This window comes from Citrus sinensis, chromosome 7, assembly GCF_022201045.2.
Source record: "Citrus sinensis cultivar Valencia sweet orange chromosome 7, DVS_A1.0, whole genome shotgun sequence".
Classification (NCBI taxonomy): Eukaryota; Viridiplantae; Streptophyta; class Magnoliopsida; order Sapindales; family Rutaceae; genus Citrus; species Citrus sinensis.
In genome coordinates this window covers 23,991,383-24,010,042 of record NC_068562.1, presented here as the reverse complement: position 1 = coordinate 24,010,042, position 18,660 = coordinate 23,991,383, and the positions used below count along the sequence as shown (strand labels likewise).

The window sequence follows — 18,660 nt, the reverse complement described above, 5'->3', positions numbered from 1 at the left end:
AGCACAATGAACGAATATCAAGTTTTAACTTTTTGACATTACTAGCAACTGCGCAGCGAAGGAAACTGTGTACCCATATATGAAGTCAATTTCCAAGTATTTGAAGACCATCTTTTGTCACAAAAATCGCCAGAGGACAAAATAAACGTCCCAGCTAAAACCCGACGGGCACATTCATCTTTTTTCACAGTAATGTCCTGTTTAGTAATTCTTTAATTTTTAAAATAATTGATGTTAACTGTACTATAAAAATAATTAGTGATGAAGAAAATCAATTAATGGGGTGCTTACTTATTAGGAACGAGAATGTAAATCAAATAATGTGAATGAATGATGTGTTTATTTGTTTAAATAAGAAGTGGAACGGAATCAAAGTGATAGGCCTCATATAAAATTGAGAATGATTACTAGAGTTCTCAATCCCTTAGAGAGATGAGAATGAGTTTCTCATTCCCTAAAGTAATCATATTACCCCTCTTAAATTTTGAATATGATAAAAAAATTCATTAATTTTTTTATGCTTCTATTTTATTTTTTTAGTTTTATTTTTTGTGAGTGATTTTAACTTTTCAAGGATCTGAATGTTGCACTAGTACAAGGGAGTTGGGGATCTCGATAAGAGATGGCTAATGGGCCAGACTAGCCATCAAAGGAAGGCTTATGCGTGCTCATTCTCGTGTCGTGCTGTGTCCACCATGTGCTTCATGTCGTGCAGTGGCACACTTAATTTTTTTCCTTAGACCAGGCCCGACACATATACCATGCCCACTCATGTCGTGCCGTAACGTGGGCCATACCCTACGGTGCCTAAGAAAAAAATCACAATAAGCTTTTTTCTTTTTAAAAATTTTTTTTTTTAAGAAAATATGCTAAGTTGTTGGCATACTTTTTTTAAGTTTATGTACTTTTTTGGGTTCATGTGTCTTTACTCAAATTCAATATAATTAAAAATCCAAAACTCAAGTCCATATTCAATAATAATAAACTAATAATAGAAAGAAAAAATAATATTACTTACTAAATCAGAACTTATGGTATTAGAATTTTTTTTTAATAATTAAAAATGACGACAACAACAACAATAATAAATTTTTCTTAAGAGTTAACTTAATTGTTAACTTAGACTTGTATGGAATTCTCGATCTTAATCCATAATAACATCAATACATATATTGTAAAATCATGATATTTATAATTTTATTTATTAAAATCATGAGACCAATTATCCATTTAATAAATTATAAACATAAATCAATTAGAGTATTTTTTTTAACTAATAATTAAATGAATTTGAAAAACTTGCGCTAGTAAAATGTATTAAAATATTCAATTTCAAGTTATTTGTAAAATTATAAAATTTCAAGTTTACTTTCATTAAAAAGTAAAACGTGCTTATTGCAGGCATTTTTCACGTGTTGTGCTTTATTCCATCTCTAATCGTATTATGCTTTTAATACCTACACACCTAAAATTCTAAGACTAACCCAACCCGATGATGTGCCCCACCAAGACATGCTCGTGTCCTGCCGTACTCTACAGACATATAGTATGCACATGCCGTGCCACATGCCACTCAGCTCGTTGGCCATCTCTAATCTTGATAGTGAATAGCTGTACTTATTAATAGGGAGCGAAAAATCCTCAAAATAAGGTTCTTCAATTCAAATAGAAGTAGATTGTTACAATCATTAGTTCGTTATTTTTTGTTCTGTTCATGGCAGACCATAGACAATTAATTGTATTTAGTGTTTTTTTCTTCCCTTTTTAGCTCCGTCCTAATTAATACCCAAAAATTAACACTTTCTCCTGAAATATATACTTAGTTCATCAGAAGCCAAAAACATTGAACTAACGAACATTAAAGGAGAATTCCATAACCATACCAGAATCCTAAGACACCATTAACAGATATAGACCCAAAAAAAAAAAATTTCTAGTCTTTTTTTTCACTATCATCAAATTCATGGACCATCGTATTCAGCAAAGATCTTAGAATGAAGGATCATCATATCCAGCAAAGATTTCCAAAGATCATTAATCTTCTCCATGATGTCTCCATCCTCTGAAGAAAAACTTTCTCTGTTGATCTGTCTTATTGGATATTTTTCAGTGCACTCAATCTTAACTTCCTTTATGCAATGCTTCCAACATGAGAGAGGGAGAGATTGGCAACAAGAAGGAGTCTCCCCTTCATAAGTAAGTTTCTTCTTATATGAGAACTGAAACAAAAGAAAAATGGGAATAAAAAGGTCTCTTGAGAATCTAATTGTAAAGGAGAAACAAAAATGAATTATGAGGAGATGATGCTGAATAGGATTGTAAAGACAATCTCCTCTTGCTTGACAAAACCATATACTCGAACACACAAATGCATTCAGTCCAACATACAGACCTAAAGCTTCAGCATTTTTACAATAAGTGGACTCCTTGAAAGAATGAAATAAGTTACAGATTGAGGTGAATCTATGCCCTTTTTTATTTATAACATAAACAACGTTAAAAGATGCATGCTTGTACATTTGGGTTCTCCTTTTCTCAACAGTATAAAATTCTGCAAAATAATTTTATTCACACATAAAACTACAACAAAATCATAGCTAGATATTGAGGATTTCTTAGTTGAATTTTACGTTTATATTAGAAATTCAATATCTACACCATGCTTGTCAAAGAATCAAAAAACAAGTAAACAGAAGGGATGATTCATAAACAAACTATCTTATCAGATCAAAATATGAATTAAGTCTTGAATTCTATGAAATTAAAAATATATTGTACCTGGAATGAAAGCTCGTAGAAATTAATATTTGGCCACTCTATTGATAAGGTCTCTGCGTGTGGAGTAATCCAGAGCAAGCAATCCACAAGATTTGCAAGTGAAACTTCTAGAATTTCAGAGAGTACGGAAAAGCTCACATGCTTGTGATAAGTTAAGGGGGGACATAAGATTTCCCGCAATTCTCTTGGTATAAGCACAGCCTTGAGGAATAAATTGGAAAATATAAAAGTAAGAACTTCATGATGCATGGCAAATAAATTATTCAATTTGATGGAAAAATTTTAGGTAGGAGAGTTGGGAAGAAATAACATACCTCATGATTACACTGCAAGTTTAAAACATTGGAGCAAAGATTGAATCTTGCTAGGAGTTTAATGAATTTCAAGTACCATTCGTTGTCGACAGGATGAGAGATGAAGCAAAGTAATGTTTGCGACAAAGCTAAAGCATTTGAAGAGAAGGATTCCACATAATTAAAACATTTGAATATACTTAAATTTGGAGTGTCAAGCTCGAATTCAACCAATTCCTCACACCTTTCAAAGACTAATTCCTTAAGACGAGGACTTGAAATATTAATACTCCTCAACTTCATACAATAGTGTAAAGCTAAGTACTCAAGAAATGGAAGTTCAGAAATTTGGTTGTAAAGCCACTTATCCGTTATGGAAAGCCCATCTAATCGTAAGTGTGTCAGATTCTTACAAGAGGACACATTCACCTCACACGGTTCTAAATACACCTTGATATCCACTGAATGAACATTCACTCCATTGATATACACCCGTTCAAGTCCACATCGATTAGAATCTAACTTGATTTCCTTGAGTTTATTGAGACCAAGTAACTGTAGACTTTTCAATCCCGGACAATTATTGATATTGATATACTCAATCAAAGGACACCCAGCAACCATATCCCTAATAACTTCATCATCTACATGAACAAAGGATAAGCACAATTTTCTCAAAGAAAATAAAGTTACAGTACTTCGAGGAGGCTCCAGTTTGCAGAACTCAAAATCCAACACATAAATTGATTTCAAATAGAAAACTATTTGAGGCAGATTGTATATACGACAGCAACCAACATCAAGCTTTAACTCTTTGACATTACTTGCAAATGCATAGCTAAGGCATCTGTTCATGATGGATTCAAGATCTGGATCATCTGATAATAATTCTACTCTAAGTGTGAGCTTTTCTAAGCTTATGGCATCCAAATAACGATTGAGCAAAAATTGTTCCAAGTATTTCAATACCATCTTTTGTCTCCTAAAAGTAGAGCGACGCGGATTATATTCTACATTCGGGAACGTATGCCAGAGTTGTTTCCATGTTTTAGACAGTACACTAGTTGGAACAACTTGTTCGAGAGAGAGGAATGACAGAATATGATGCAAAATCGGTGGCGGTAAAGCAGAAATCCTGTCCACATTGGCAGTGGAGCTCGCGTTCGTCTCCATGAAAGTTACTGTTAATGAAGTAGCATTGAAGAAATTATTTACTATAAATAAATTCTCCGGACAAAAAATATAAATATATATATACATCGATAGAGATTTGATTGAGAAAATTTACCCGAGAAGATAACTTGGCTGGCGTGTGGCGGCAACTGGCGAGACTCTGTCGGCAGTGAGGGCTTAGATCTAAGAGAAAAGACTGCGGGACTAGTACCTGGATTTTCTTTGGGAATCTGACCTTGCCTTCTCTTTTATTTCCCAAAATTTCTTAAAATAAGTATTTTAAGAAAACGACCTTGACATTAGTGGATTGGGCTGTTGTCAGTGTGATGGGCTTGGGGGTAGATAGAGAAGTGGACTTTCGATCCAATTAAAAAAAATTGCATATTTTAATATTTGCTCGCTGTTTTTCAATGGATTAATTTTTTATTATCTCTTGTGAATCGATTATTTTCAAAATACCATTTTGTTTTTAAAAGCCTTTAGTTATTCATGGGCGGGTTAATGAATTTTTTTTTATCTTCTTAATAAAAACAGGCGTATTTTGAGGTTTTCAAAAAATAAGGGATGATTTGAAAATATTCAACACAAGTGAATAATTTAAAATTAATCATTTGATAATAAATTTTGGAGTTGGACTATTGGCACTCTTTCATTAATCTTATAAAACTCCTATTCTATTATGATTATATTTTAAGACAAATTAACCCCATTTATTTTATTCTCTCTCTTCACTCAAGTATATGAAATACTAACTAGGCAACCCAAGAGGGGGGGTGAATTGAGATTTTAAAATTTAAGCTAAGCAAACCACACAACAATTTAATCTATTACTTTAATCAAATTAAAAACAATAAATTCAATCATGCATAATATTAAAAAAGTAAGGGAAGAGAAAACAAACACAATGATTTTTATGTGGTTCAGCAATCTCCGCATACGTCCACGCCTCCAAGCTCACCGGACTTGAGGATTTCACTAAGCTAGCCTCCCAAGGCTTCAAACGCTTACAATTGACTTCCAAGGTGTCAATGAACCTTTACAACAAGAGATTATCCTCAATCTCTTAACTCAAGTGTATCCCAACACTTACAATCTTTTAACTTGATTTTACAAAAAAGATTACAAATAAATCTCTCTCACACATTGTGTTTGATCACAAGTAAAAGCTCAATGTGTGAATGAATGAGATGAATACAAGAATTTAAAGCTCAATGAAAGTTGTATTCTTAATATTTTGCTCAATGATGATCATTGGAATTCTCCTTGTTTGAATTGGATTGGGCTTATTTATAGTTGGAGCTGAAAACTAGCCGTTATTGACTTTCTGCACACTGTCGAATCGCCGCTAACTAGATGTTGGATCGCCGTTTGATTGGTCAATATGACCATTGGGGCTGATTTTTAAATTGTCGGATCGCCGTTAACTATATGTCGGATCGCCGTTTAGGTCCAGAGGCTACTAGTTGATATCGGTGAGCCGTTTATCACACATGTCGGTTCGCTGTTTAGGTCCAGAGACTACCCTTCAGTTCTGGTTGATATCGGCTATCAAAATTGTCGGATCGCCGTTTAGATCTAGAGGCTAATCTTCAATTCTGTTAGATGTCGGTGAGCCGTTATCAAAATGTCGGATCGCCGTTTTCTACAGTAACTGTTACAGTGAAATATTTTTTAAATTTATAATTTGACCCCAAAATTTTATAAAATTATATTACGGCCCAAAATATTAAAAAATTTTGTAAATAGGTCTAATTTCAGAATTTTTAAGTAATACTTTGTTAATCCCAAAACTTTCTAAAATTATGGTATAGCCCAAAATGCTATGACACTTTTCAAATAAATCCTTCTCCAAAATTTCAAGCAATACTTGTTTATTTCAAAGTTTTCAAAATTCTCAAAATTCTTTCAATTAAACCATAAACTTTGAAAAACAACCAATTTCATAAAATCATTTTTCCATTAAATATGAAACATTTATAATGTGAAAATAATGATTTATTTAAAAAGAATAAAAACAATCAATTTCATAAAATCATTTTTCCATTAAATATAAAACCTTTATAATGTAAAAATAATGATTTATTTAAAATGTATAAAAAATAATTTGAGCTTAAAAGATTTATCATTCTTAATCTTGTTTGTTATCATCAAAATCAACATTATAGAAATATATATGTTAACAATCTCTCCCTTTTTTATGATGACAAACATTTCATGTATTTAAAGAATGATTCCACAAATTGCTCCCCCTTCTTGTTTGTTATCATCAAAATCAATATTATGGAAACATATATGTTAACAGTATATGTATTTAAAAAAAAAAAGCTTCTCCTTTTGCATATTGATTATTTTCATTTTAAATGATAATTTTACTTTAAGAACTTTAAATTAAACCCAAACTTAGACTCAATTTTACTATATATCAGCCATCAACAGTAACATTATCTCCAATGATATTAGTAAAATCTTCTGAGATAAATTTAATTTTGGCCACATGAAAAAAGTGTTAGAAAAAACTATAATAAAGTGGTTGTTTTGAGGCCAACTTCGAGTAAGATAAATATTGAAAAATATACTTGCATAGATGATTTGAAATCTCGTCCTTGAGCTCTTCACAATGAATCATAGAACGCTCAAATTGATGTTTAGTTGAATGAGAAATTGGATCTCAAAGACACCCATTGGTATGAAAAATTGAAACAAAATCCAACAAGGGATTTTAACTGGTTAATGCCCTCCCTTAAAACCTATATATATTGGCTTCCATGTTCAATTGCAAAACACACCAAAATCCAAGTGATTTTCTTCTCTTCTCTCTTAAGTAACTCTCTATCTTTAAACTAAAGTGTAATAGAATTCAAATATTTGTTTAAAGTTCGCGAGAATAATGAGGATTTGCTACCAACTTTATTTGGATCCTTTGTATCCTAGGAGGTAAATGTCAATATAATTCAAGTACCGTCGTGAAATTGATGAATCTATTTTTAAGGACATTGTTTCTTTATAGGCCTCAGGTTAGTGGTTTTTTTATTATTTTATAGTATTGATTTATATGTTATATCTTTACTATTTCAATTTAATTTTATTATTATTACAAAATTTTGATAAGTGCATAAGAAGTTTATTAGTAAGCTTAAGTGCACTAGAAATATTTTGTCACTAAGACTATATACATTGCCTAAGGAGGTTAGATTTAAAGCGGGACCATTGCGATCCTTCCAATCTTTCTTGGAAGCCTAAGTATTTTAGTTTTGCATACAAAATAGGCAGTTTTATATCACTTACCAATTAATAATAATATACACAACAAAAAGAAACGATCCAGACTCAATGTTGATGCTGTTAACATCACTTTCAAAGATGGAGTTCTAATCAAACAAAAACCACAAACATCGACTATGTAAATGAAAATAGCTCAAAAGAATTTAAAGTGTGAGAAAATCATTGTAAATTCAAAAATTTATGAATAAAAAATGGTGTCTATTCGAAAATATGTATTTTGGATAGCAAAGGTCCGTTTAGAATTACTTTTAGGAGACTCAAAAATGATTTTGAAAAGTTAAAAGTTAATTTTGGTGTTTGGTAAAATTTTTTTTAAATCACTTTTGGTAAAAATTACTACATCCTACATAGATTTTGGAAAGTAAGAAAGGAGTATTTTTTCAAAATCTGATTTTGAGAATCATTTTTATATTTAATACAATTCCATATATATCTTCATATATATTGTAAAAATCCAAAATTACCCTTATTAATTAATAAAAAAGTTATTAACTTTTAAAAAATAATTATTATTGTCAATTATATTAAGATAACAAAATAAAAATAAAAATAAAAATATTAAATATTTTTTAGGTATCAATTATTATATGTACACAATAAAAAACTTTATATATATGTATATATGTACACACACGCACATATACATGTGTGTGTGTGTGTGTGAAATTCTAGCTAGACAACCTAAGAGGGGGGTGAATTAGGATTTAAAAATTTCTTCAATAACAACACCACAATTCAATATCAAGAACTAACACAACCAATAATAATAATAATAATAATAATTTTAACAACAAGTAAATTTAGCGTGCATTTGGGATTGAGGTTGAACAACTAAAATGTTTGATAAACACTAACTGCTATAATATGAAAATTATGTTGATATAATTTTTCATTTGTATGATAAAAAATTTATTATATCTTTAATAATTTTGTCAAAATTATTATTTAAAATTTATACTTATTACATATTATTAACTTTTGTTTCATAAATACAGTTTTTTCTCCACAGCAACTGTACTTTAAAAGTTATAGTATCTCAATCCCAATAAGACTTTAAAGAGGTAAGGGTAGAGAAAACGAATACGATATTTTTCCGTGGTAGAGAAAACTAGCCATTATAAACTTGCTATTAAACAGAGAAACTAGCCATTATAAACTTTCTAGCACAATCAGTTTACCGCTTCCCATGAAACGGTTCGCCGTTTACTGATTTGGCTATGTTTAAATTTGAAAATTTTACTCAAATGATTTACTGCTTGAAATTAGTGGTTTACCGTTTGAATACCAAAACTTGCCCAATCGTAAACGGTAAGCCGCTAAAGTGAAATGGTTTATTGCTAACTTTTTCAAATTATAGTTTTCCTAAATCTTTTTGAAATTATACTATAGCCCAAAAACTTTATTCAAGCTTTTCAAATAGGACCATTTCTAAAATTTCAACCAATATTTGTTGATTTCAAAGTTTTCAAAATTTTTTTAATTTACTCCACAAACTTAAAAACAACCAATTTCATAAAATATTTTTCCTTTAAGTATAAAACATTTATATTATGAAAAATAATTATTTATTTAAAATGTCATGAAAAATAGTCTAACCTTTTAAATGCTTAATTATGCATACATTCAACTATACTAGTCTTACAAGAAATGTAATAAGAGAAATCATCTAAGCTAGTACCCTTGACGCTTGTCCTTGACTTGATGAGTTTTGTACCATTGTCCATTGAGTGCCTTGAACTTGATCTCATATGAACGATTTTTATCCTTTAATAGCTAGTAAGATTATGAAATATATGCATTTTCTATTTTACCCAGACACGTGGTTTATTATTATCAAAATCAAAGACCGTATGATCGTATAGGTCAACAATATTAACAAATGCTTAAATAAGTTTTATTAGACATTATATTCAATTCACTTATTTATATTATTATAGCAATTAATAATAAAATTTACTAAATACATACAACTACTTTTAAAACTCAAAGCACTTTTAAAAATTAATTTTACCAATTGTTTAACTGATTTTCCTCACATCTAATTATTTTTACAGCACAACTAGTAATAATTATTTTAAAAGTTACAGCATTACCAAACTGGCCATAAGTGGAGTATAATTGAAAAAGTGGTTTTAAGAGGATTTCAGAAGGGTACCAATAATCCAACTTTAAATTTTATGATTAATTTATTCCTTTTGTCTTATAAGGATAAAGCATTCAAATTAGAGATTTTAACATGAAAAATGATAAAATGGCGTGATTGACAAAAAAAGTATTAAACGGGAGAAGATGTAATTGATTAAACTTGAAAAATTACTAGTTTATTTAAAAAAAAAGGCAAAAAGAAAGATTTTATTACTCTCTATTCATGCCAAGCATGCTACTAACTCAATTTGTACAATGGAGTTTATACAATTGTTTATGACGGTACCTTTATTTATCTTTTTAATGTAAAAGTTTTACTAAACTGTTAAAAAAAAAAGCCACAAAAGAGCTACACAATTTTTATTGGAATCTTTTAATTTTAGTCTATAATGAGGCTCAAGATTGACAAAACGAAAATATAAAGATTGATCAAATATAAAGAAGAAACACAAGTTTATGAAAGTTTCAAATATTATTAATAAAAGTATGAATAACAAAACTAGAATTTTAAGATTCTTTTTTATTAATCTTAGAAAATGTAAATTTACCAAAAGAGGCAAACCTTAATTATTATTACATAATCAAATTTAACTAACTAAAATAAAGAAAACAAAATAAATGCACTCAAATCTGATATCTAAAAAGAAATAAAAATCCTAAAAGTAATGAAAAAAAGAAAAAAATAACTAAAATTTGTAAAATAATCATGAAAAAAAGGGAATTTTTGACCAAACCTTGGGGGCACTCTAATATAGCAACATAGGGTTAGATTCATCTTGTAACAAGCTTTAAAATGTATATTATATAAAATAACTCCGTAAAGATATCCTATTCATCCTCCACAACTGTACAACCGCCCTACATAAAAAAATATTGAAAGGTTTATTGTGAATCGCTGCAGCCATAAAGTTTCCATATGAATTTCTTACCACGGCACCAATACCTGAATTAGGGATGGCAAAATCCGGGTCCGGGTCCGAGTTTAGCCTTCCCGGTTCCAGACCCGGACACTATTTTTTGGTTCCTGGACCCGGATTAAAACCCGGCTTTTTCTCAGGCGGGTCCGGGCCGGGTTCAACCCGGAAAAATCCGGGTTCCCGGATTCCGGGTTTTGAACCCGGATCAATAACCCAAAACAAACTCCAAAAAGCAATTCAAATGGTGAATATTATGGCTTGGGTTTGGTGCGTTACACAAAATCATCCATTTTTCTCTCTTCGGTGGGTTAGCTACTAAGCTTCAAATTTGAGGAAAAAGGGAAAAAAAGTCAGTTAAGTGGTCAATCCACAACCACCATCTCCAATCCCATGGCATTTCTCAAGGCTTTATCAGATCATTTCATTTGATAGCATCATTGAAAAGAAACAAAAAACATGATGATATGAGTCTTGAAATTAATTAAGTATTAAATATGCAACTAAAGCGAGATATTATTGAAATAATCAAGTATTATATATGGTAAGTAAAGTGAGCAAAGTATGATGACTGTAAATAATTTAATTATAAAACTGCAAATACGCAAGTGTGTGGTGAATCAAACTAATAGAGGAACTGCAGTGCTGTCAGCCTGTCACGACTCAAAAAAGATTGCTGCTGATGATGATGAATAGAGGAACTGCAGCTGCAACCATGTGACGGTGGTGAACCACGAGTTGCGAGTTGCAACGGTGGGGAACCCAAGCTTTTGACAGTGGCGAACGCCGCGAACCCGATCTTGCGACGACGGCGAACCCGACATTGCGACGTTGGCGAACTCAGGCGATGGTTGTTTAACTTGCCTGCGAGATAGCGGGAGGCGGCAGCCGCGGCATAGCTAGGGTTTTTCACTTTTTCTTATGTAATCACGATTTGTGATGGAAAATAGAAAGAATGAAAGCTAGAAAAAAATGAATCATGATTTTTTAGGGTTTTTTTTTAATGTTTCTATTTATATTCACTAATAAAAATAATACAAAAAAATGAATTCGGGTCCGGGTTTCGGATTTACGGGTTACCCCAAACCCGGAACCGGACCCGGATTAATCCGGGTTATTAAAATTCATTCCGGATCCGGATTTTTTTATACTCCGGTACGGGTTCAACCCGGCCCGGATTATCCGGGTTCGGGTTATTTTGCCATCCCTATACCTGATAGCCAGTACACAATGTTAAGAAAAAATAAAAAAGGTCACACATCATTTTTTTATTATCTTAACCTTTGACTTAATTCTCCCAAAAATAATTGATTACAATATTTTATGATAAATAGAAATATAATATTAAAAAAAGTAAAAAATATTTATAAAATTATAATTATAATTTTTTTTAACTAAATATGATCTATAAAATTTTCAAGTTAAAATTTTGAAACAACACAAACTCTGAGATGATTAGCGTTGATGCCAAAATTTCAAACTTGAGATCATGAAAACGTTTATAACTTATGTGGTGTCGGGAAATGCATTGAGACACATGCAAAGATTAAATACAACCCAAATGATATACTAAAATGAGAATACAAATGATTTACTAAAAATATATATATATATATAAAGAGAATAAAGAAAAATATGGTTGGAAAATTTATCTTTGCTAGATGCCAAGTCAACCTTGGAATCAAAGTGACATGGAGAGAGAGAAAAAAAGAGAGAAGAATGTCCACCCCTTTAATTAGATTTTTTTATTTAAAATATTATTGTAATGGAGGGCAAAATTATAGCATACAAATAAGGAGTTTAGGAAGTTTCGGATCTTCTCCTAATCTAATTTTTCCAAAAATTTAGAGAATCTAATAACATTTGGGCTAGTATTGTTGCGTGGTTGAGATTTATTTCTATCTATTTTTCCCCATCAGTTACTAAAACTTTTTTTTTCCTCTCTTTACATGACCAAATTTTTACTTAATCGATCTGATTCATATCTCATACTTCACCGTTGTATTCTTCTTCAAATCAAAGTGACTAACTATTACATATTATACTTAAATTCATTTCGTATAGAGTACATGGTGCCATAAATTAACAAAAGATTTGCTAAAAATTTTCAAACTTTTGCCTCCTTAATTTGATACGATTAAGAAAGAGTATCTTCACATGAATCCAAATTTTAAATTCATATACGTTTTTTTATTTTGAAATAATTGATGCACTCTCTTTGCAGTAGCCATGGCCATTGGAGGCTGTAAAAGTTTAAGAAAAATAAATTATTTACTTATTTACTCATTTAATTTACCGAGAGTTCGCTGATGGAGATGAGAGCGTATTAGTAACTCATTCCCTTTTTTCTCTCTTACAAATAGGCAGTCAAAGCCAAAATAACAACAACAACAACAACAACAATAATAATAATGTACATATAGCACTTGAATATATTGATGTGGCACATATAATGAGATACACTTATAGTGCGTTTGCTAAACTGGATTCGAAATCAGTTGGAATTAGAATGGATAAGAATGAGAATATGATGGAATGAGAATGAGAATGAGAATTAGAGCAAGCTGTTTACTTAAACTGTAGGAATCAAAATCGAAATAAGTTGAATTGCTATTAATGTGTTTTTGAATTGGAATTAAAATGGGTTAGATTGTAATAAATTACTGAAAAGTACTTAATATCTTATTTTCGTAATTATTATTTTATATTTTAATTATATTGATTATTTTTTCAAATATAATAATAATAATAATATATTAATATATTAATTAATAATGATTATTATATTAATTAATTATAACTAGAGACAAATTGAGTTTTTTTGGGGGGGGGGGGGAATTGTCATTCTTGGGAATCGAAGACTCATTCCCAAGCGCTCCTTTGTGAATTAATCTTCGAATCCCCATTCCCAAATTGTGATGAGCCCCACGATATTGATTCTGATTTTTGACTCTATTTTGTGAAGTAAAAGCTATCAATGATTCCTATCCCAGATTCTAATTTCCTAATTTGAAAAGTAAACGCACTGTTAATGAAGAAATTTATTAAAAAAAAGACTAGAAATAATCAGTCGGGCTTTTTCAAGTTCAGGCCCAAGCCTATTAGAGGGGAAGCATAAAGATCGGGCCATTGCAGACTTAGGCTGGGCTTGGCTTTCACTTATTTTTTATTTTTAAAAAAAATTATTGTAAACTTAAAATTAAATAGAATAATCAACAAGTTGTTATAATTAATAATGAATAAAAGAAAATAAATATTTCAAAATAAAATTATAAATAAAGAAAATAAAGCAAATCAAAGTTTAAAGATTTAAGTTTTTTAATATTGGATTCTTTTATTCAAGCACTTTCTTAATTAATTAACACTTAAAAAAGATTTTATCGGTTTTTGATTCATTATTGATATATGAATTAAGAATTTAAAGTTTCTTTTTTTCTTTTTTCATTATTTTTAAATTTTAATTTATTAATCTAATTTATAAATTTATTTTTTAAAAAAAATAAAGAACTTAAACCTAATCCAGACCTTTTTCCCTTTAAGTCTTTATCTAAGCCTTCATATGGTGGCCTAAACCAAAGTCGGGAAAAATGGATTGGGTCAGCTCAAACTTTTTGGCCATCCCTACTTCTACCAAAATCTTGTTTGAGGTTTAACCAACAATGAGGTGTGAGCCGTGTCGTGTGACCTACAAACCACAAGTGGGCTTGAGTGTCTTGGTTTCTTAAATTTCAAAAATAAAATAATAACAATAATAAAGAAAGAACTTGGCATCTAATTAATTGGCTTGATGTGGATGGATGGAAGGGGGAATGAATATGTTTGGTTCTCCTTTAACGCGGAAGAAGGTAGTGGACACTGGTTGTTTGTCCCGTCATTGCCAATTGGGCAACTTGTGTGTAGCACTTGAACTTTCCTTCGACTAAATTTGTATCTTAATTTTGACTTGGTCAATTGATTAGATTTTTCATTTTTGTGATGAATTTGGGTATAATATTCGAGCCCCATGGGCTCTTTTTCATTTTTTTTTAAAAATAATAATAATAAGATGGTCTTTCTCTTTGTTATAAAAATCTAAAAAAAGATAATTTTTTTTTAATATTGTTAATAGGAATAAATTTTTAAACTTATCTTGACGAGTTTTTAAAGAATATTATAAATATATCTATAGGTTGTAGTAAAATATATATATCCACAGACGATGAGATTTTAACTTAAACAAGACATTCTCGACTTCTATTCTAACATTTTACTTTAGTTTGAAGCTCCACCACTTCATAGGCCATTGCAAGTTACATCTATCACATTAATTGTTGTCTGTACTTTGGCTAACTGATGGCGCGTATTGACTGGAGTCAATCCTCACAGCAGAGACTTGCTTGGAAGAAAACAATGTCACTGTCCCATACACTCTGGCGTTCTTTGCTCATCCATAACACAATATCCCAAGATGCACTTGCTGAAAAAAATATTGTTATATATCTTAACATCTCATTCTTACACTCGTATCACTTCTATCTACATCACTCTTTTCTATTTGATAAAAGTTTCTAATCTCAGTTCTCAAGTCATGGACACAAACCAAGAAATGAAGCTTCTTGGCTTCTGTGGCATCCTCAAAGAAACCTTCAAGCTCATATTCTCACATAAAAAACTCTTCACCCAAATCACATTAGCATTCATAATCCCTCTCTCCTTAATCTTCCAAGCTAATATGATAACATCCCATTTGCTCATTTCCAAAATCTTTGAAGAAAAAGACTCTTTAGAGCCCACAGATTTCAATATTTACAAATATTCCAACCTAAAGTTCTCCAATTTGAAGTCCTTTAAATGGGCAGCATATTGGGTTTTAACCCAAATTGCTTATTTTATTCCCATTTTAATCCTCTCTCTTCTTTGTGCATCAACTGTTGCTTACTCCGTTTTCTGCAATTACACTGCCAAAGATGTCACATTCAAGAAAACCATAGCCATAGTACCAAAGATTTGGAAGAAAGTATTGTGCACATTCTTGGTAAGTTTTGGCATTGTGTTTCTGTATGAGTATGTTCTTGGAGCAATCTTGGCTTTCATCTTGGGGTTTCTTTTTAAAGGCTTTACTACTATTATTGCTGTTGTTATATTGATCTTATACTTAGCTGGCTCTATTTACATTACTGTAATTTGGCATTTGGGTATCGTTGTTTCGGTTTTGGAGCAAAATGTTTATGGGAGTAAAGCCATAAAAAAGAGCAAGAACTTGGTAAAGGGGAAGTTTGGTGTTGCAGTGGCCATGCTGCTTGTGTTTAGTGTATGTTCAGTTGCAATTGATGCCGTATTTCAGAACTTTGTAGTACGTGATGACTTGTCTCTTGATTGGGGAATTAGAATTGGAATTGGAATCTTCGGCTTCATTTTGTTGTTGTTGCTGATTCTCTTTGGGCTTGTGGTCCAGACGGTTATCTACTTCGTTTGCAAGTCTTATTTGAATGAGGATTTTGCAGCCAATAGTGCGATGAATGCTCCTCAGCAGAAGGCGACGGCTGTCCAAGAGCAACTTCCTGTTTAGAGAAACATTTTCTTTATAGAATGAACCCATATGATGATCCATATGTAGCTTTAGATTGGTGAAGGCCATGTGAGTTGTCAATTTTATTTAATGAAGCTTTGCATATATGTTACAGTTTGTTTAATTGATGAAAACCTGAGTTGGAGATTAAGTTTCTTATTTGATTATTATTATTTTTCTAACTATCAAAATCTCTAAATATATTATACTTATAATACGGCACAAAATCTGCTAAAACTAATTTTGAAATTTACTCCCACTATTAGAGTGATATGTATATTTTCTTAAAAATAGATAAAGAGCACGAAGGCCAATGGCTCCGAGTTGATGTTTTTAATTAGCCACACAAATGTGCGTGGTATTTTTCTCAAATGATTACAATCTACGTATATAAGACAATATGAGGTTCAGTGCAATGTTAAAAATGTGTATTTATACTTTTATAGTATAACGCGGAAATCTATCGAAATTAATTCATAAGTTTACTCTCACTAATAATATGAAAAAGAAATGTACTGCCTATTATTGAGAGTGCTAATCCACCGATAGACCAAAAGCCAAATGACAAAATGTGCTGGTTTATATGATAAATGCGTCTGTCTTTGCTGTGGGCTACTTGCTAAAGTGAAAGTTAAATGCAATTACTTCGGGTTAATGGCTTTACTCATATCTTCGGATTTGTATTTGACATGGGTACAAGACGTACTAATTAATGAAACATAACTCACCATTCTTACACATTTACTACCTTCATTTTTATTTAATGTTTAGTTTTAATTTGCTGGAAATAATTTTGTGGTTTTTCAATAAGTTTTTCTATGCTAATCACCAACTAACTCTTTATTAGCGTTATGTCATCACTCATCAAGCTACAAGGAATAATTGGTGATGATAATAAATTAATCATGAGATTATGTCGCCGCAGATACTAGCTACCGTTAAATTTATGTTCTTATCATTTACTTTATTTTTATATATCCAAACAAAATTTCTTCAGAATGGCCGAAACCTCTAACCTTTTATCAAGTTTTTTAATTCCCTTAAAGATTGTAAACAAGTATTACCAATTTAATGTTGTTTAATTGCAAAAAAATCCTTTCTGGCCTTTACTTGCATGAGTAATTTAGTTTCATTATGCAATTAATTATCAGCTATAAGTGCTGCATGTCTTATTCTCAAATGATTGGTTCATTTTAAACAATATACCAAAAATTTGATCATACTAGAAGAGTTGAGAAAGAGTTGTTTTACTTAGGGAACGAATAATAAGAGAGCTTAATGTCCTTAGAATTACCATTATTGAGATCGAAGAGCTCGGTGGTTAGAATCTTGCAAGACAATTTCGAATCAGGAGTCACAAGAGATATTAAGGGTATAGATTTTTTGATACTTAAGTCAGAGATTGAGAGCGGCACGGTAATAAATAAATAATATGAAAGAGAAAAGAGTGTAAGACCGGTAAGAGAAAGACTTGGAAGATATTCTATTCCTTCTTCCAATATACCCATTTCTCATTGTCTATATCTTTGAGTGGTGACCTCTTTATATAAGAGAAATAATCATAAATATAATTAAATTAGGAAAACTTATCTCCTATCTTACAAGATTCAAGTTTGACGAGGATTAGGACTTATATTATTTTATTCTGTCTAGATTAAGATATGTTATTGGATGCATTCAAAGGCCCATTTGTTTATATCATTAGGTTGGGTTAGTTAAAAATATGGGTATAAATAGGAGTTTTCTAGTTTACAATAGTCACTAGTTTACAAGTAGGACCATATGTTTTTTAGATTGAGGGAATCAGGTTTTCATTCCCGGGATTGACCCTTTCACCACTCAATTGTGAAAATGTCCAAATTACCCTCAATTATGTTTTATATTTTGTTCATTGTTTTTAATACTTTACAAAATTTATAAAATACTCATAAGTATTGAAATATTTGCTAATAGGTCATTATTATTATTGTTGTTGTCGTCGTCGTCATTACTATTATTAGTATTTTTGATATTTTATCATTATTATTATTATTATTTATTTCATCACTATGATTATTATTATTATTATTGTTATTTCATTATTATTATTATTTTCATCATTATTATTAGTATTTTTATTATTTTATTGTTAATTTTATGATTATGATGATGATGATGATGATGATGATTATTATTATTATTATTGTGATGGTGTTGTTATTGTTACTAGTAGAATAGAAGAAGAAGAAGAAGAAGAAGATGATGATGATGATAATAATAATTAACTAAGGACACTTTGGTAGCTTGTAAAAATCTATTTTGATTCATATATAATATAAACACATCAATGGAAATATAGGCTATTTCAATTCTGATTTTTAAATCTCTACTAAACAACTTATTCTAATTTCGTTCCCATTCTAGTTTCGGACTATTTCAATTCAAACTCATTTTGATTTCAGTCTATTTCGATTACTAATCGGTAAATACACCGTAAGAATTTCTATAGTACAGCTCTAGTAACAAACAATCTCATATATATTTTTTT

General features: G+C 30.6%; 2 protein-coding genes across 2 annotated transcripts; one reads left to right on the top strand and one right to left on the bottom strand.

Annotated features, from left to right (window-relative positions):
- Window positions 1-1,843: 1,843 nt before the first annotated feature.
- Window positions 1,844-4,501, bottom strand: LOC102614756 (F-box/FBD/LRR-repeat protein At1g13570-like). Its single transcript, XM_006464944.4, has 4 exons — window positions 4,360-4,501; window positions 3,093-4,252; window positions 2,779-2,979; window positions 1,844-2,219 (listed from the first exon to the last, which is right to left on the bottom strand). Exons 2-4 carry the CDS (start codon window positions 4,242-4,244, stop codon window positions 1,962-1,964), a joined length of 1,611 nt encoding a protein of 536 aa, XP_006465007.1. The 5' UTR covers window positions 4,245-4,252; window positions 4,360-4,501; the 3' UTR covers window positions 1,844-1,961.
- Window positions 4,502-15,060: 10,559 nt separating this feature from the next.
- Window positions 15,061-16,292, top strand: LOC102615061 (uncharacterized). Its single transcript, XM_015528767.3, has 2 exons — window positions 15,061-15,599; window positions 16,020-16,292. The coding sequence occupies exons 1-2, from the start codon at window positions 15,153-15,155 to the stop codon at window positions 16,131-16,133; spliced, it is 561 nt and encodes a 186-aa protein (XP_015384253.2). The 5' UTR covers window positions 15,061-15,152; the 3' UTR covers window positions 16,134-16,292.
- The last annotated feature ends 2,368 nt before the right edge of the window (window positions 16,293-18,660 follow it).